We start from the raw sequence: 20,457 nt of genomic DNA on the forward strand, positions 1-20,457 counted from the left end.
ATAAATTATAAGACATGTCATGTAGAGTCAGATTCTATTCTTCTGGGTAATTTCTAGTCTATCCTTCCAGGTCATTTTTGAATCCTACCATTATCCATCTAAGAAATCAATATTGTTTTCCATGGTTTTCATTCTTATATCACCACATCTCAGTTCATCCTACTTATCCTTTTCACCCATTGCCTTTCATCTGGCCATTCTTAGAAATTAACCCTTTTTCCTGCTGTCAGAGAGGGAACCCAGAGCTGGAAGAGTTGTTGATAGGCTTCAGTGTACCTCTGGGTTTTAGTCAGCTGGTCCTTGTCATTTCAAATAAGTGTGGTCTAATTAGTCACTTGATCTGTTTTGGGCTTGCTTGTATCCTATAGGAAAGAACCCTGCCTAGGAATGGTTTCTGGATCTAGATCTCCCAAAGATGCATTGTAGACTTTAAAGCAAGGCAGACTGCATAAATCAGTCACTCCCCAAAGAAAAGAATAGTTTCTGGACACTTTTCATTTTGCATTTAATTAATTACTTATGGTTTGCTTCAGAGTAAACAAAGTCCCCAGTATGTCTCCTCTGGATCATTATAAAGACTCATTGCCTAGCCCTTTCCCCATCTTCCTCCAAAGTCAACTCACAAAAGCCCCACTCTGGTCATGCCCTGGAGCACTCCATTAATCTGTCCTGGCTCTGCACTGCCTAGGGAATGGAGCCCCAGTTCCTTCAGATGTTACCCATGGGCCCTGGGACCTGCCCCAATCTTTTTTCCATCATCATTTCCAACACTGCTCGAGAGCGCCACACTTCAGTCAAGTCTGTGTAGTCACAGGCTTGAAGCTCCTCTTTGTCAGAGCTCAGGCTGTTGGCTCTCTGGATTACGCTAACTCAGCCCCAGTTCCTCCTTCAGCTACCATGTGGTCCGTGAGACACCCCTTACTCTCTCCAGCTGGCCCCAGACTTTCCTCTCTGCACTGCCACGGAGCCTTGTGCTTCTCTGATAATACATAGCCATTCTTATGCAGTCTTGTTCAATTAACTATTTCCAAAAAAAAAAAAAAAATAGAAGTTGCTCATAAAGAGGTTATCCTAATACCTATGATTTATGAGTGAGTTGAGTAAGTAGATCAATACTAGAGCTTTGTTTGAGTGATTCAGGCAATTCATAGCTATTTAATCTGTTGTTCTGTGCCACTCCTCACTTCCTGCAATTGATGAATATTATTATAAACCTACAGTGCATTTCCACATTCTCATGGTTTATGTGCAGCTTCCTTGGCAGAGTATTTCCTGGGCATGCATTTCAGAAATAGGAGAAAATCATATATGTTTATGCTTATAAAATCATTGTTTTGTACAGTCTGTAGAAATCAAAAGTATAAAACGTGTGTGTGTGTGTTTGTGTGTTTCTCAGTCTGCGGAGGCCACATCCTCACCAACTCATTTGATACTATATCCTCTCCATTGTTCCCTGCCAAGTATCCAAACAATCAGAACTGCAGCTGGGTAATTCAAGCTCAACCTCCATGTAAGTAACAAAAATTAAAAAAGAAAATGAATCCAGGATGGATGGTGTCTGTGGGAAAGTCCATCTATGACTAATGTTCTTATCTTCTTCATGGTAACAATTGATGGCCTTCCTCTTCTTTTTATGGAAGTTCCCATTCCTGGTCTACATGAGAACAAGAATTTCCTAATCTGATAGAAAAGTAATTTTTACTGTTTATTCTCAGTTAAAAAAAAAATTCAAGGTTCAAGACCTAACAAAGGGAGTGGAGAGAACTCTATAACCTTGCTGTATTTACAGGCATGGGAAATTGGGGGTGAGCAAAAAAATTGATAGTTTTTGACGCATGGGACTTGAATGTAGTAGATGCCCAGGACAGTTGCTAAATGACTAAATGAATAATAAGAACCATAGACTGAAAAATTAATAACTCATAGTTTGAGAATGCAATGCCATGAGCATATTGATTTTTGGTCAAAGTGGAAGCTAATTGTAAAACCTGGTCTCTCGTGCAATACAAGTATTAAAATTCTAGAACAGGCCTGGAAGAAACACTTTGTACGTGCTTATATTATTTTCCTTTTAAAATTACAGAAACTTATTTTTGACCTGGTAACAGCCTGGTGATAAGTATTACTGTCTACACTTAACAGACAGTGAAAATGAGGAGACCCCTGAGGACTCAAAGCAAAATGACTACAAACAGGGTGACCCTGGGGCCATATGAATCCTGTTTCAGATGAGTCCTGCCTTTCCTTGAGTTTTTCAGGAAAAATTCATGGTTTCAGACATAATGTAGGAAAGGCATTAAGTTCTTTGCTCTGTAATTAATGACCTTTTTGTGACAATAAGCAAATCACTTAAGCTAATGAGGTCCCCTTAACTAATCTAAAAAATGAAGAGTTTGACTTAAATATTCTCTACCACTTCTAGGGATATAAAGAGTAAACAAAAGAATGTCTTTATTGACATACATGTGATCTGGGCGTGGGTGAAGTAATCCTTAGCCAAAGAAAGTTGCCAGCCAGCCAGAAACTAAGCCTTCGATAAAGAAGCCCCCCTGCCTTGAGCTGAGCAGTTTTGCATGTAAGGATAATTTCCAATGAGTTGTAAAGCATTTAGATGAAAGATCTCACTGGTTCAAAGACATTAATAGGAAAAGATCCTATTCTGAAGATTAGGGGCCTTAGAAGAACAGCAAAAGAAAGACGTACCCAGGCACTTGCCATTCTGTAAGTAATTCAAAGCTTTCTTTATAAATGACTCCAAACCTCTTGGGCTCTGGCTTTGGCCTTCAAGTGAAAGGAAGAGAACTAGGCTATGCATACCAGGGTAGTGAGAGTGTCTCATTTACAAGTCAGGGAACTAATCTATTGAGAAATATACTTCGGAGAGGAACCCAGCAATGTCGGATATAAAAGGTGCAGAGACCAGATATTCCAATTAGACACTCCCATTGGTCTCCATAGAAGGAATATACCCAAGTGTTCTCTTATTTACTAATATCAGCATTTCAAATTTTACAGGCATTTTCAAAAAACACTGATTCTGTCCCTTTTCAGAGGAACCAGGTATGATGTCTCCCCTGCTGGAGAACCTGCAGAGGAGACGATCAGAGGGAATAACTCTCTCCCTGTATGTTTCGTTTGCCAGTACTATACTAGTCTCCTTTTCTTACAGTTAACCACATTACCCTCTCCTTTGACCACTTTGGACTTGAAAGCAGCACAACGTGTACACAGGACTTTTTAGAAATTTTGGATGGCGATTATGATGATGCTCCCCTCCGAGGTACAGTGGCATTTGCTCCTTTACATCTGTGGCCCTGGCTGGGTTTCATTTATATACTGACATATGCATATGCTGTCATTCAAGGTTAGAACATCTCCAATAGATAGAAAGGGCAGCATAAGCCAAGTAAAAATAATTAGAGGGTAGGAAACAGGATTTAATATGGGGTTCAAGAAACACAACTTGTTCATAGTCGGGGACATGAATGGTTTCTGTATTTGCCTCTTAATTTAAAAGTTGCAACTGCTTCAGATAGCAGTGAAACACACTCCATTCTAGCATTCGATAGCATTCTGTGAGAAATTTCTTGTTAATATATGACCAGTTCCTGTATTCAGATTGAGCATGTTTCTTCTGGTTTTGTCCTCAGTAGAAACAATAGATGAACGAATGAATGAAACGACAAATAAATAAAGCAAAAAATAAAGCAACAAACTTACACACTGGGATTCTGATTGTAAGGCATTCCCCGTAAAATTACAGGTTGCTGCTATCTTGGTTCTGAAATGTTTTCAAGTAAAATCATCTCAGATTATTTAAACTTTCTCTGTGAGTGACTCATAGTTGAACTTTATCGTATGAGTTTTTTATCCTGCCCTAGAAGACAAGCTGTTTCAGAGGAGGGACTTTGTTTTGCTCACAGTGCCCAGAACAGTGCCTGAGACAATAGTGGGTACTTGAATACTTTCTGCGCTCTGCATTCCCAGTTGCAAGGCTTGGCATATTTATCTGTGAGCACTTGACCAAGGTATATTATTTAACACTTACTTAGCACTTAACTTGTGCTGGGTACTATTCTAAGAACTTTATAAATAACTCAGTTAATCCTCATACCCTTATGATAAAGGTTTCATTATTAAGGATAGTCCTGCTTCTCAAGTGGGGAAACTGAGGCACAGAGAATTTAAGTGACTTGTCTTAGGTTGTGCAGCTAGCAAATGGCCAACCTGGGAGTTGAACCCATGTATTCTGGCTCCAGCATCCATCTTTCTTTGTTGTTGTTGTTGTTTTACTATAACACGTTGTGTTAATGCATTTCTTTGTGCAGGATCCTACTGTGCCAGAGATTTTAGCATTAGTTATGTTTGGAGCCCGGCATCTAGATTTTTCTTATCTCCCTCTAATGCTCTTCAACATGTTTATAAATCATCTCTCCTATGTTTTATTTACACAAGTTTTAGTTCTCAGGCATCATCTCAAAAACCAGCCCTGATTTAAATTTTCCAAATAGTGATGTCTTCTTTTTGCTTTGGTGTCTTGTGGTTACTAGAAATAATAGCCTGTGCCATGTGCCATGTCATGGCTCATTCTCCTTGTCATTATCTCATTTAGGCCGCTACTGTGGCACTTCCATGCCGCATCCCATCACTTCCTTCAGCAGCGCTCTGACGCTGAGGTTCGTCTCTGATTCTAGAGTGAATTCTGATGGTTTCCATGCTACCTATGCTGCATCATCATCAGGTAAGATAAGTTGTTAGCAAATGGTGCTAGTAGGTTACGAGAAATGTGGTAGACCTTCTTGGTATGGTATTTAGGACTGTTATACCTTCAGAACCAGGAGCCAGCTTCCAGAGATCACCTCAGTGACTAACCTTATTGTCTTCCCAGTTAGGTTAACCTACTTGTTGTAAATTCTATCGGTAGTAAACTCTGTACCACATCTTTCTTTGATAGATGCTTGGAATATTTCCATACCTTGGCTATTGTGACTCGTGCTGCTAATAGTGAGCCCCAAAAGGAGGGGGAATTGGTCAGGATGATCTTGCAGTGATCAGTGTTCTTCTTCATGACGTGTCTATTAAGGCAGCCCCTGACCGGCAGTGTCCAGTGGCATCTCTTATGAATGGACAGCCACTGTTCTTCCATCTTCCTGGCCTCCCAGCTGGGCTCAAGCAGGTCTGGGTATTGTCACTGATGGCAGGACATATGGTGGCATGTAGGCAGGAGGGGAAAGGGGAGCCACCCAGTGCTGGACCTGCCAGCCAGGGATGTGCTGTTTGTCAGTTTCTGGCTTCCTTGTTCTTAGCAGTTAAAAGCACAGGACATCTAGAAGATTTGTGTGTGTGTTTCAGTGCTCTCTTGAGAGGAAAAACCTGGAATACTGCCTTCTGTTCAAGGCCAGCATCGAAAATCATCCTGGTCAGAATACTGAGCAGTTGTGGGATGCTAATGTGTCTTTTATTACATGAAGTTATAGTTCACAGCGAGAAAAGGCTTTTAGAAGAGTGACTACAGAGTCCTTCTGATTGACCATATCCTGTGGCTTATATTTTCAGTCCTCAGAATCTTTTCCTTATTATATATATCATGGATTTTTTTTTTTTTTTACTAGAAAAGGAACTTGGATATCCTTTGATGCTGCTAACTGCCCCTCTAGTGTTCTTTCTCCTTCATCTTAGGGTATCTTGCATTCGATCTTTGTTCTGGCGCTCACTTTGTTTCTCTTTTCTTCCAGCTTGTGGTGGAACCTTCCACATGGCTGAAGGCATCTTCAACAGCCCTGGCTACCCGGAAGTTTATCCCTCTAATGTGGAATGTGTCTGGAACATTGTCAGTTCCCCTGGCAACCGGCTCCAGCTGTCTTTTATGTAAATCTTTTTTTTTTTTTTATGGTGTATTGTTTCAATGTGAATGAATCCGCAGGAAGGAAGCATGGTTACTAACAGCATGTGTGTCCAAGCAACTGTTAGAGAACATGGTGGGAACTTTAGGAAGTCTGTTTCCAAATTTCCTCTGTTTGATCATAGTTTGGGTTATAAATGGCATTAAAATTCTCTTGAGAATGGTTCTAGAGCCCTGCCTAACATTATGGGAAAGATACACATTAATTTGTGGAATGTTTATTTGCAGAGAACAGTAATTTTATCTTTTAATGAATTAGACACATTTAGAGTCTTCCAGAGAAATATTAACATTCTTTCTTCCAGCAGAAATACACATCACAATGAAGCCTTCCTTTCCCTATATACCATATTGCTACCCCAATTCACCTTGCCATCTATTCTACTTCCAGAAGAATGATTTTGGAAGTTTTTAGGAACTTAATGGTTGATTTGTAAAATCACTCGTATGTTCCCTATTGAACTATAAGACTTTTTGAATATGGACTATGGATATGGAATTAGTAGCAGAATGCTGCCACATTTAGAGTGGTCTTAGATTAAATTAAGTGACAATAATATGTTTTTTGAGATGTAGATAGTGAAAGGACATGGTAAGTGACATGAAACTTTTTAATCATTCAGTAGAGAGGTTACCTGTGACATGCCATACTGGTAGTAGACACAACAAATATGGGGTGAAATGATTTGGGTATTTATTTATTTATTTATTTATTTTTTTTTTTGATTTGGGTATTTAAATTGCCATCTTAAATTAAAAGTTACTTATTATATCATCACATATTATTATGCATTGTTTGGGATTCTAATTCTGTTTTTGAAGGAATAGAATAAATAACCTACCATTGTGAGAAGAGGATTGTTTTGAGGATACTGACATTTATTCAAAAAGTAAAAAAAAAAAAAAAAGTCTTGTTCCTTCTCCTAGACATGCCATTCTGTACATCAAGAAGGGATTTTATTTTTATTTATTTATTTTAAGAAAGGATTTTAAAAATGAAAGAACAGTCCCACTTGTGGACCACGTTCAAACATCTGAATTTGCTTTCATTCAGTCCATCAATCAGACAGTGCATCTTAGGGAGTACGAGTGGCATTGTGTTAAAACAAAGACACCCCCTGTGTGTCTGAAAGGCAAAGTGAGGTTAAGCTACCACATGGGAAAGAAGTTTCTGTTCTCTTTTGTTTTTACTAAAAGCTCAAAGTTCTATGTGGGAAGATATCTATATCTATATATAAGTTTTACTTGATATATATGTCTTCATGTATTCAACAAATATTTTTAAGGCCCTACTGTGTGCTCACATAGTAGTCAGCACATGTGACTCCCAGGCCGGATGTTTTATATATAATAATGAATAAAACATGATTAGTATTCTTATGATAAAGTCCAAAGTCCTTCACGTGGCTTACTAGGCCTCATAAATGGCAAATAACCAGGCTTCTTTTTTGGCCCTTTTCCTTTTAGTCTCTACCACATTCACATTGTTGACTAATCTGAAGTCCAGTGTTTGACAGGAAGTGGGCCAGGTACAGACATCCCTTTCTTGATGAGTTACTAGTAAATTAATGCCAAGAAGCTATTTATTTAAAACCTACAGAGATTCATTCCATCTATAGGGCATAACCATCTACATATAAGGGCCAACATCAGAGTTAAAGATATCAAATGTGAAATGTAATAGCACAAGGTTGATGCATACCAGATGGTCATTGAATGTTAAATGATCTTACTCCGCCATTTCTAAAATACCTTGTGTGGCAGGTCACAGTTAAATCCAAATGGATGATGCCGAGCTCTTTTTAGAAGATAGGAGATAACACAAAAAGCTGGTTTTATTCATATTACTATTTAAAGGACACTAAATCCGAATTATCATATAGACAAATCTTAACGACTCAGCTTTTTTCCTTTCTTGTCCATAAGAAGTTAATTTTGATTACTTTGTGTTACTTGCTTGAGTTTTATTTTTAAAATAAATTTCGTAGAATGCAAGATGTTCCTCTTTATGTAGAGGATAATGAGAAGGGCTTTATGGCAAGGCCTGTGAGTTATTTCTGCCTTGTTCTAAACTATATCCAGATGGATGCTTGGAAACATTCCCCTGGGTTGTGTGAGGAGCATATGGAATACGTCAAGTTCAAAACCACAGGGTTTGGATTGTGGACACTGTGGTGAAATTGAATAGGGAGGAAAACTGGAGAAATTATGGTTGAATCTGTAACAAAAAGAAGGGGGAAGAAAAAGAATCTAAAAAGGAGGGCTTTTTTTTATAAAATAGATATTTAAAAGGATTAACAGAAAATATATTTTATGCTTGCAGAGTGCTTTTAGAAAGTGATTGATCTTGGTTCAAGAATCAAAATGAGATAATGAGAAACAGTGATTGTACTATTTTTGTTCCAATCATATTTTTTACTAACAGATCTTAGCTAAAGTATTTGGAAAGAGGGTAGATTTGCTTATAAAATGTACTGGCCTGAAACAAAGACTTCCAAGAAAACAATAAGCTTTTTAAAAAGTTTAATTTGATTCTTATAAGTATCATCCCACCATCATTTCCAATAAAATGTCCTTTTTGTGATTTGGCACTGGATTATACCAGTGCGGTACTCAAACAGAAAAGACCTTCACTTAGTAATCTTCTGGACCATTGGACCAAACTCAAAAGTACATACTGATCACCTGGGATCTTGCTAAAATCTACATTCTGATTTATTTGGTTGGTGGGTCCTGATTCTTCATTTAAACAAGCTCTCAGGCAGCATTGATGCTGCCGGACCACATATTGCACTTTAATAGAAAGGTTTAATTTGATTTCATGTAAATCACCTGCAGAGGTAAATGATCTCTCTTTCTTCCCTTCCTACTTTCTGAGAAGCAAAACTAAGCAATTTTAGTATGTTTCACTTTATTGATAATGTTATGGGTAATAAAACTGAGCCTGAATTTAAATGCTAAACAGTCATCCTAAAGATGGATTCAGAACAGTTTCTTGCCAGAAGTGATCATAGCTATAAACTTTGTATTATAAAGAGTAAATTGTCAAGGACAATGGGGGATAAGGACAAACGTGTCGTTGGCTTAGCTTGATGTGGATTTTTCCTGATTTCTTCTGCTACTCACTAATCATAACTTGCTGCTAAAGCTGTCTAGAATTATAGATACAGATGATCTATATAGTAGTAACTCACCTTGATGGGATCATGAAAGCCAGAGACTCACTGTCTGGCTAGAGACCTGCCAATACTAGAGCAAATCGGACTTGTTTGTTCCAACACTCTGGCAGTGAATACTTGAAAGTGTGCTTGATACACGTGAATGTATCAAATACATAGAGGGGCCTGAGGTGCCTAGAACCTCCAGGGGGTTGTCTGTCATCCTAATCCATTAGCTTCAAGATAGAGCCCCAGGAGGACACTCTACCTACTGTCATGTAAAATCTTGCAATGCACAATGTTGGGCATTGACTGAAAGATACGAGCAATAGAGAAATAAGTTTTCTGTTCTTGAGACATTTTTTCCTTCTTTCTGACAGCTTCTTCTCTACAGTCTTTCTTCTTTTTATCTTGTATTTCTCTTCTCAACAAGAACTCGCTCCAATTACTCCTGAAAAGAAATAAAGTTTGCATGCACTTTCTCTACATTTTTTAAACATTACATTACTTTTTTCTTTAAAAATTAATTTTAACTTAATGAAATGTTACAGGGCAGCAAAAGTCCCCCTTACTTACTCACCACAGAGTTAATCTATATCTTGAATTGCAAATCAATTCACTTCCGTGAATGTTTTTATAATTTTACTATATATGCTATATTATATATGTATAATATGTATTGTGTGTGCATATATGTATATATCCATATACACTACATAGTATTGCTTTCTATTTTATATTTTACATAAATGGAATCATCCTTACTGATTGGATAGGAATTACACTGAATTTATACATTAATTTTTAGAATGATCTTTAGTGACTCTTCATATTCTTGAATTTGGAGTATGGTCTTCTTTTATGTCCTTTATTAAACTTCCACATTTTTTTTTAATATAGAGGCCTTCTAGCTAGACACCTTTTTTGGTTATTTTTTTTTAATTTTTTAAATTTATTTATGATAGTTACACAGAGAGAGAGAGAGACAGAGACACAGGCAGAGAGAGAAGCAGGCTCCATGCACCAGGAGCCCGATGTGGGATTCAATCCCGGGTCTCCAGGATCACGCCCTGGGCCAAAGGCAGGCGCCAAACCGCTGCGCCACCCAGGGGTCCCCCTTTTTTGGTTATTGTTGTTGAAAATGTCATCCATTTAAAACTTACAGTTGTGACCTGGCCCCTTTCCAAAAATAACACCTTCTTAAATTATTTTTTCCTCCTAGAATTAATCACTATCTCATTATATGTCTACTTATTATTGTCTATCTTTTCTTCTTGAATAGAAGGTCCCAAAAGGGAGAAACATTTTCTATGTTCTTTATTGCCCTACCTCGACCTCCCATAACAGTGTCAGGCAATACAGAAGGAAGTAAAAATTGTTTGTTGAGTAAATGTTGACTAAGTTGCAGTTTCTAGATTTTTGTTTACTGGTATAAGGAAACTGTATTGATTTTTGTACATTTTATCCAGCAACCATAGTATTCTCTAGAATGACAGACTTTTCTCTCTCTTTTCTATTGCTATTTCTTTAGTGCCTAGAAGAGGACACACATTAAACTGCACAATAAATATTTGTCAATAAACGAACCCTCCCAAATAATAATTTACAACTCTTCTTTTCAAATCTTTATAAATTTTCTCCCTTTTTCTTGTTTCCCTGGAAAATGCTTCAGTAGTCTCTTATTTTGCAGCTATCTTTATTAGTCATTGGGGAAGGGTGTTGGGGGTGGTAGTGATTTTTCTTATAGATCTTCTAATCTTAAAGCATTGTTAGCTCAACTTGATTAGATGTATATATTTTATAAATTAATGGATCCGTTTTGCTTATATTTTATTTAGGATTTTTCATCTATATTAAGTTAGGTTAGCCTACAGTTTTCTTTCTTTGACTTCCCTTGACTGGCTTTGCTTTCAAGATTATACTAACTTCAAAGGGCTGGAGATTCTTCCTCTTTTCTATTCTTTGTTACAGTTTGTGTAAGATTGAAGTTGGGCTATTGATTCATTGAATCTTTGGTATCCCCTATGAAATTGTTTGGGCTCAGATTTTTGTTTATGTTGTCTGTGGGCAACTTTAAATACTGATTTTTGTTTGATTTAATGGTGGTTTTTTTTTTTCAGGTTCTTCATTTTTTTTCTTCAACTTATATTACTATATTTTTATAGAAAATTAAAAGTTCAAGTTTATTAGCATAAGGTTTTTAATGGATATTAAAATTTAAAACTTATTCCAGTCTTCACATTCAAGGAGAATCCTACATGCCTTTTTTTTTTTTTTTTTTTTTTTTTTTTTTTTTTTACTGAGCATAATGTTTTTAGAGTTCATCTATGTTGCAGCATGTGTCAAAATTTCATTCTGTTTTATGACTGAATAATATTCTAGTGTATGTGTATGAAATGTGACTTTACATATAGATAGATAAATATATAGTTATCTATTTTGTTTATTGAAGTTATATATATATCAACTTTTATATGTATATAGCTATGTAATTTATATTATATATTATAATTATATAACTATATATAGCTTTGTCCATTCATCAGCTTAACCATTTTGTATAGCCATTCATCTACTGATGGACATTTGAGTTGTTTCCAGCTTTTGGCTATTGTGAATGCTTTTATAAATATTGATATACAAATATCTTTTTAAGTCCCTGCTTTTAATTATTTGGGTATATACCTAAGAGTAGAATTATTGGATTGTATAGTAATCCTATGTTTAACTTTTTGAGGAACAAATTGTTTTGTACAATAGCTGCACTATTTTACACTTCTACTAGCAAGGTGCGAGAGTTCCAATTTCTCCACATTTTCAATGACACTTGTTATTTTTATTTTTTAAATACTAGTCATCCTGTGGGTGCAGCATGGTTTTGATTTGCATTTCCCTAATAACTAATGATATTGAGCATTTTTTCACATTCTTACTGACCATTCATGACACATCTTTGGAGAACTGCATGTTCAGTTCCTTTGCATTTTTTGAAGTCTTTTTGTTTTTGAGTTGTAAGAGTTCTTTTATATCCACTGGCATTATCCTGGATTCTTTCTTTCTCTTGGGTAAATATCTTGGAGAGGAACTTCTGAGCCACTAATGGGATGTGTATTTAACTTCATAAGAAACTGACAAATAATTGTTCACAGTGGTCCAATTAGTATGTGTTCCCCCCAGAAACACATGAGACCTAGAGCTGCTGTGCACGCTTGCCAACATTTGATCTTATCAGTCTTTTTTTATTTTAGCCATTCTGATGGGTATGAAATGATAACCTACTGTGATATTTAATTTATATTATTCTGATGACTAATGACACAGCACTTTAGACATTCTCATTGACTATTCACTCAACTTCTTTTAAGTGTCTCTTCAAACCTTTTGTCATTTTTATTTTTTATTTTTTAATATTTTATTTATTTATTTATTCATGAGAAACACAGAATGAGAGAGGCAGAGAAACAGGCAGAGGGAGAAGCAGGCTCCATGCAGGGAGCCCAATGTGGGACTAGATCCCAGAACTCCAGGATCATGCCCTGAGCTGAAGGCAGACGCTCAACCACTGAGCCACCCAGGTGTCTCACCTTTGGTCATTTTTATTTTGGTTATTTGTTTTTGCATAGTTTATTGTAGGAATTCCTTTTATATTCCAGATATGAGTCCCTTGCTTTATAATGATCTCTTCTTCCCTCTACACAGTCTATAACTTGCCTATTCATTTTCTCATTTGTCTCTTTAATGAGGAGAATTTTTAATTTTTGATGAAGTTGAATTAATTTTTTAAATCTTATGGTTAATGCCTTTTGCATTCAGTCTAAGAAATATTTGCCTGCCTCAAGGTTATAAAGATATTCTCTGCTTTCTTCTGAGAATTTTATGGTTCTAGCTCTTATGTTTATAGCTATGAGAAATATTAAATTACTTTCTGTGTATGGAGAGAGGCAGAGGTTGAGGGTCTTTTTTTCCCGTCCATAAGGCTATTCAGTTACTGAAGCACCACATGTTAAAATGACTTTCTTTTCCCCATTGAATTGTCTTGGCATTGCAGAGTGGTTGTATTGACTAGATATCTATATCTATATATCTATATCTATCCAAGTTTATAAAGCATAAAGCATTAAGGCCAAGTTCTGAAAGCATTCAATTAGCATCTATATGTTCTAGACTCTATATGTTACAATTGACAATCATGAAAACAATATCATTTCCTGTCTTTCATTCCCCTGTGTCAACATAACTGCAGAATATAATACAAGTTGAATAGGCCACATTTTCAACAATAGCTTGTATTTTAACAAATCCCATATTTATTCTACCTTTTCAGAAATTAGGTACAGATGTCTTTGATTGGCACTTAAGATCTGGCAAAATTAGCCCATCATTCTGCGTCAGCTAGGCCTTCTAATGTTTTCCCAAAGGTACTCAATGTTTTAACCAAACTAGACATCTCACAGATTTCTATATATGCCCCACCTTTTTCTGTGTATGTGCTTTTATTGACACACATTTTCTGCTATTTCTGTACCTTAAATCCAGCTGATGTTTACATTTCCATCTCAAAAAAAAAAAAAAAAAAAACTCTGTCAAGCTATTACTGAGCCTCACAAGCAGATATACCTCTGCCTCAAAATCTTATAATACTCTTAGATCTGAGGGCAATGTAAAATATTCTGCCTTATATGGTGTATTTTTTCCTGTGTTTTTGCTCAATCTTTCCCCCTAGAAAGAAAATTCCTCAAAGGCAGTGTATTACTTGTCTTTGTGTCTTTTGATTAAGCATTTCAACAAATTTGAGTGAAAGAATTTTTTGAGTTGGCTCAAAGATATTGTGGTTAAAGTTAAATAAAGTTTTATAAAGAACAGTTTAACCCAGCAGGTGTTTCAGGATAATCCCAAAGTTTTTTCTATCAATTTAATCCTCATAAACTCTCTCTCCTTTTTTTTTTTTTTTTTTGTTTTTCAAATTAGAACTTTCCAGTTGGAGGATTCTCAGGACTGTAGCAGAGATTTTGTGGAGGTCCGTGAAGGAAACGCCACTGGTCACTTGGTGGGGCGATACTGTGGAAACGTTCTCCCTCTCAATTATTCATCCATTGTTGGGCATATCCTGTGGATCAGATTTGTCTCAGATGGCTCAGGCAGTGGCACAGGCTTCCAAGCCACATTTACTAAAAGTAAGTTGCTTCTTTTTATTGATGTCTTCCAGAAAACATCCTATGAACTAGAAAGGATGACATATTTCTTAGGAATGCACTAAGTTAAGGATAATCCTGAACTCTATTCTTCTAGATTTATTGTGTTTGTAGAATTGATTCTTAAAATATATTACAAAAACTAAATTATATGTGAATGGCTCACTAAGAGCAAGGGAGAGCATTCTCAATGGCTCTAGTATGCTCTTTAAGCTCTAGTTTCTACCTAATGTTATATTAAATGTTTTGCATAATATTTTTTAGATCCTACTAATGTATTATAGCTCAGGTTTAGTATATTGATACAGTATTTCATTTGTTTTTATCAACTTTATATTCTTCAAATTCAAAACATTTAGTATTATTTTAAGATTGAATTAAGTGCTCAGATAACAACAGGGTTTTCTTCTAATAGAATAAAACATTAAATATTTTTATTTTCTAATTTGACTTTTCCATAATTAGCTATTCTTCATGTTGTCCCAATATGTAATTACTCTTATCAAATTAAAAAAAAAAAGCACTCTTTTGTAAAATCAAGTAAAATAGAGAAGGAGTCAAAATTTAGAGAAGGAGTCTGGTAATACCCCTTCATATGTCCTCAAGTCCCCTGGGGGCTGGGAACCCCTTTTCACATGGGAAGTTATCTCCTCTTTTCACACCATACAACCTCCTTAGGAGATGGAATTCCATTCACCAAATCACTGTTCTCCAAGGAATTAATAGATAGTACAGAAACCGAAAGGGAAGCAATATTTCTTTCAGTGTTCAGAATAGAAATCACAGTCAATTAAAAGTCCATCCTTTTCAACACCCCTTGCCTTTTGTTTCTTTCATTTGACTAAAGAGCTAAGTACATCTGATTTACTACTCTGTTTTTCCTCCTAGTATTTGGCAATGATAATATTGTGGGAACTCATGGGAAAATTGCCTCTCCCTTATGGCCTGGGCGTTACCCCCACAACTCCAATTACCAATGGATAGTAAATGTGAATGCAACTCAAGTTATCCATGGTAGAATCTTGGAGATAGACATTGAAGGAGCACAGAGCTGCTATTATGACAAATTAAGGGTGAGTTTTCCAGTACAATCAATGTTCATAAGTTTTGGTGAATTTCTATTTGCAAAGGTATATCCAAGTTGTTGTCTATTCAAGCATTTATTTGTAAATCACATGAGATGGTCTTCTCTAAGTCATGTTTACTCCTTCTAAGTTGTTGATGAAAAGGTAATTCTGGTATTATATTTATTATCTTTGGATTCTGTATCTATGTTTATTTTAGCATCATTGTAATTTACCTTTTGGGTTATGTCTATGTATGTGTGTATCTTACTTAAACATTTATTCTACCTTATATCTTATTTTCTTGTGTATTCTTATATTAGACTATTAAAAGTTTGAAGGATCATTTAAAATAAATAATTATGGTTGTTATCGCCATCCAGATATTGGTTGTTGTATCAATTTCAGAAATACTATAATATTTTTTGCTTTATTTAGGTATATTTGACAAATAAATATTGTGTATAAGATATACAACTTGATGTTTCAGTGTATGTATACATTGTAAAATAATCACCATAATCATCAAGCTAATTAATATATCTACCACCTTAGATAGTTTTCATTTGGAGTGTATGTGTGTGATGAGAATATTTAAGATTTACCCTCTCAGCAAATTCCAAGTATATAATACACAGAATTACATATTACTGTATTTTTTTTACATATTACAGTATTAACTATAGTCACATTGCTGCACACTAGATCTCCAGAATTACTCATCTTGTATAACTGAAACTTTGTAACCTTTGATCAACATCTCCCTCTTTCCCTCTCTCTTCATCCCTTGCAACCATCATTCTACTTTCTCCCTCTATGAGTTTAACTATTTTATAAGATTCTCAAAGGCCAGGATTCTATCCTATTCTTCTTGGGCCTATAGTGTCTCACACAGCATTCAGTACCTAAGAGGTGCTCAGTATGTGTGGAAATCATTATTACATAGTCTGAAAAACTTAGCTTACAAGGTAGCTTCAGTAGATAAATCTATAACAATTACAATGAACATGTTCCAAATTACTTAGAAGATGGCGAAAAGGATAGGAAATGTGGTTGAATAGCATTCACCCACATGTGCTGAAAAAAAAATGTGCCCCATGCTATGTGTCTGTAATGATCAAAATATGTCTCTAAATAGGCAATTTAATATTTTAAATCAAAAGAAAAAAATGTTTTGAGGGCTCTGAATGTGTGCTGAGCCCTTGCAAGCTGTGATTCTTTTGTTGTCATTAATTCTGCTTTTGGTTACCTGCCCACTTTCATTGAACCTTTCCTCTTTCTTCTTATTTTTTTCCTTTCTTTTGAATCCCTTCTTGTGAGGCCCCAAAGCATTCAATAAATTCTATTGTTGTGCAACCATCTTGTTTCATACTATTCCCTAAATTTTACTATAAATCAAATAATGAACTATATCACAGAGGGCTTGTGTGCAGCAAAGATAAAATTATTTTAAAACACCTTAAAATGTTTGCAATCATATTCTACATTTAATTTGCTGTTTAGACTAATATAAAATGTTCATTTATTTTTTCCGATGATGATGAAATTATAATAACATAAGGCAACTTTTTCAGTTTTATGAAAAAAAAAATAGAGGTCATTGCCTAAATTCAGTGCTCTATTATCAGTTTTTCTTTTCTTTTCTTTTAACATGCAGGTTTATGATGGCCTTGGCATTCATTCCCGCCTAATTGGAACTTATTGTGGTACCCAGACCACATCCTTTAGCTCCTCTAGAAATTCTTTGACATTTCAGTTTTCCTCTGACTCTTCAATCACAGGGAAAGGATTCCTTCTGGAGTGGTTTGCAGTGAATGCCTCTGGTGGACCTTTACCTACTATTGCTACAGGTGTGTTTGGTAATAAATGAAATTCTGTTTAGGGGCTGATATGTGTGGACTAGTCTTTCAAAGTATCTTACCATAACAGAAGCCAAGTACATAAATGACTAAGAAGAGTAAGTATAGCCCTAAAACCCTTCCTCCATATGTTCAGGTGTTCTTTTAATTTCATAAATATTGCATTTTGTGAAAAGTGTACATTTGCTTTTTAAAAATGCTGGTTTTGCATTATATTATTTTAAAATAGGGGTTTGATACCCATGAGGCTTTCTTTCTTTCTTTCTTTCTTTCTTTCTTTCTTTCTTTCTTTCTTTCAGAAGTGTGCACAAGGGGTAGGGGCAGTGAGGGAGAGAGAGAGAGAATCTTAAGCAGGTTTTCCATTCTCAGCACAGAGCCCAATGCCAGGCTTGATCTCAAGGCCCTGAGATCACGACCTGAGCCAAAATCAAGAGTCAGATGCTTAACCAACAGAACCACCCAGATACCCCTACTTATAATTTCTAGAGACCCTTTTAGAGATCTCTGAAAATTTGATTTGTAAATACTATGTATGTTCACATCCATCCATACATACAACATTAAGGATCAACTTGTAAAAAGAAATAACTATGTTTCCTCTATATTTCATTTTAAACGTACTTTCAGAAATACTTTACTTTCTCCTTAGTTGGCTATAAACCTTCATGTTTCATGGTAAAATTAGCCTAATTGTTAAACTTTTATTTTACTATATTTAAGACCTCCATAATTCCTTCTTCAGTAAGCAGTATTTGGGAAGACCATTTTTTTTCCTAATAATTTGTTTAAACAATTTTGAATGCTTTTATGGGTTGACATAGAAGTTTGACAGACATTTCTTGGAGGATATTGTCAGTCATTGGTATACAGTTGACTCTTGAACAACACAAATTTAAATTGCATGGGATTTAAAAATCCACTTATATGAGAATTTTTTTTCAATGAACACAGTATAGTGCTGTAAATTTATTCTTCCTTATGATTTTCTTAGCATTTTCTTTTCTTTAGCTTACTTCATTGTAAGAATACAGCATATAATACACATAACACACAAAATACGTTTTAATTGACTATGTTATCTTTAAGACTTCTGGTCAACTGTAGGTCATTAGTAATTAACTTCTTGGGGAGTCAAAAGTTACAAGGGTTTTTGGGAGTACTTGGCTGGCTCAGTTGATAGAACATGTCACTCTTTATCTCAGGGATAAGCTTGGGCCCATGTTGGGCATGTAGCCTACTTTAAAAAAAAGTTACATGGAATTTTGACTGTGCTGGGGGTTGACACTCCTAAGCCCTGCATTCTTCAAGGGTCAGCTCTACCTGATTGAGGCAGGTTATCCTAGGTTCTCACTGAAGAATATTCTTGTTACAAGACTAAACAGATCCTAAAAGATTAGAGTCTATGTGCTTCTAATTTCTTGGGAATTTATATTGGCAGAGAAAACTGATAAAGGTATAATTCATACTGTTTTCATTTAATGTCCCTAGAGTATTCTGTTCTGAGATGTTATTTTCACCTCCCTTACAAGATGTTTCCATAACATTGAATATGAATTTCTTTCCTAAAATATTAATCTATTTATCTAAGAGCAAAGAACCATCAACAAGATTGCCAAATATAATTTAGAGCTATCCATTTAATTCTGGATAGCTCTCATAAGTAAACTTGAGTTAAGCTTTTTTATATCCACAAATTTCAAGTTAGAAAAGGAATTACTTACTCATGCAAAATATTATATCAACAAATATAATTTAGTACTCAAAAAATGGCAAATTTCCTTCTCATACTCATACTCTGTAATTATATGATTTAAGTGGATGAGCAAATATAATATAAATCTCATTTTCCTTAATCAAGAACAAGGGAAGGGGAAAGTATGAAGGTATGAGAATTTTATAATTTACTGTTATCTAGATCATATCCTGAAAGATTCATTAAAACTAAAAGAAAAAACTTAACATTTTAAAATATATTAACATGTTGAACATTGTGCCATTAGCATTTCTTACACATACATACACTTAGTTTAATTCAATAAATTTTTATTGGGGATTTGTTATAGATATACCAAGATGACTAAGTAAAGAAACAAAGATATGATCTCAACTCTCCAGGAGCTTAAAAATAATTGGGGAAAATAACCATTCATATATCAGTTAAATAATAATATAGTAATTAAATTATTTAATGACAAAGCAGGAGGTAGAGGCAGAAGAAAATAAAGGAAACTGAGCTTAATGTGGATTAGGATCATCTGAAGGAAGTTAAACATGCCAAATAGGAAAACATTAGTCGGTGTCGATCACTCAGGAGATGTTCAGTTATGCTGTAGTAATAAACAATTCCAAATTCTGAGTTGCTGAAAAATAATAAAGTTTCCTTCTGGTTTGTGCTACACCTTCCTTTTGGATTAACTAGGTGCCTTGTCATCAGTATCATCCCATAACCCAGGCTGCCGAACCTGATGTTGTCTGGGACATTGACTATGATCATGGCAGGAGGAAAGAGAACTCTGGGACATCTTAGTGTAAAATTGTTCATCCTAAAAGTGACACAGTCGTTTTGTTCATAAGCCATTAACTCAGACTGGTCAAATGGCTTCATTTGACCACAAAAGTATAAGGCAAAGTAGTTTCACCATGTGTTTGGAAATGAGGAAAAATGAATATTTGACCAAAAAGATTAATGACTCAAAGTCAGTTAGTGTGACAACTGCCTTTTATAAATTTAGGATAAGAAGTATTTCTCATAAGGAAAATCTTAACATTTGAAGATACTGAATAATAGATCTTTCATTTGAAAATTGCTTTAATTTGTCTTTTTTTTTCTTAGTTCTATAGCCTATGTAGTAATAGGATTCAGGAATTAGGACCTCGTCTTGTAAAATTTTACACTTACTTCCTGGTGGTCTTAGTAAAATTCAAACATGTACTGATATAAAAGTCATAAACCCCTGGAATGATGGAGTAAGGATCACTGGAAATCCATTCCTGTGTAAAAACAATGAGAACATTGTCAAAATTGCCAAAATCAACTTTTGAGAACTCTGAAAATTAATCAAAGCTTGCTACAATCTAAAGCCTATTTATTTATTCAAGGATGATGCTGAATCTCAGTTGAAACAGTCAGCTTTCTGGCATCTTGATTCTCCATCTCTCCTCTTGCCTCAGCTTTGCAGTTGCCTTTTGGTATCCTCACAACTATGGTAGCTATGAAGACCAGCAGTCTAGCAACTATTGGAAGGGGTAGGACAGGTTTGGAGCTTAAAAAAAAAATCCTAT

The 20,457-nt window shown here is 35.3% G+C and overlaps 1 protein-coding gene across 1 annotated transcript in view; it reads left to right on the plus strand.

Moving 5' to 3' along the window:
* The window catches only part of CUBN (cubilin), a 258,475-nt gene that overhangs the window by 137,984 nt on the left and 100,034 nt on the right, over positions 1-20,457 (plus strand). The window contains exons 33-39 of the mRNA XM_025445065.3: positions 1,397-1,510; positions 3,170-3,280; positions 4,613-4,741; positions 5,736-5,868; positions 14,029-14,234; positions 15,141-15,325; positions 16,974-17,166. Coding sequence (XP_025300850.1) covers positions 1,397-1,510; positions 3,170-3,280; positions 4,613-4,741; positions 5,736-5,868; positions 14,029-14,234; positions 15,141-15,325; positions 16,974-17,166 — 1,071 coding nt within the window. The remainder of the gene's footprint in view (positions 1-1,396; positions 1,511-3,169; positions 3,281-4,612; positions 4,742-5,735; positions 5,869-14,028; positions 14,235-15,140; positions 15,326-16,973; positions 17,167-20,457) is intronic.

This window comes from Canis lupus, chromosome 2 (assembly GCF_003254725.2).
Source record: "Canis lupus dingo isolate Sandy chromosome 2, ASM325472v2, whole genome shotgun sequence".
NCBI classification, from domain to species: domain Eukaryota; kingdom Metazoa; phylum Chordata; class Mammalia; order Carnivora; family Canidae; genus Canis; species Canis lupus.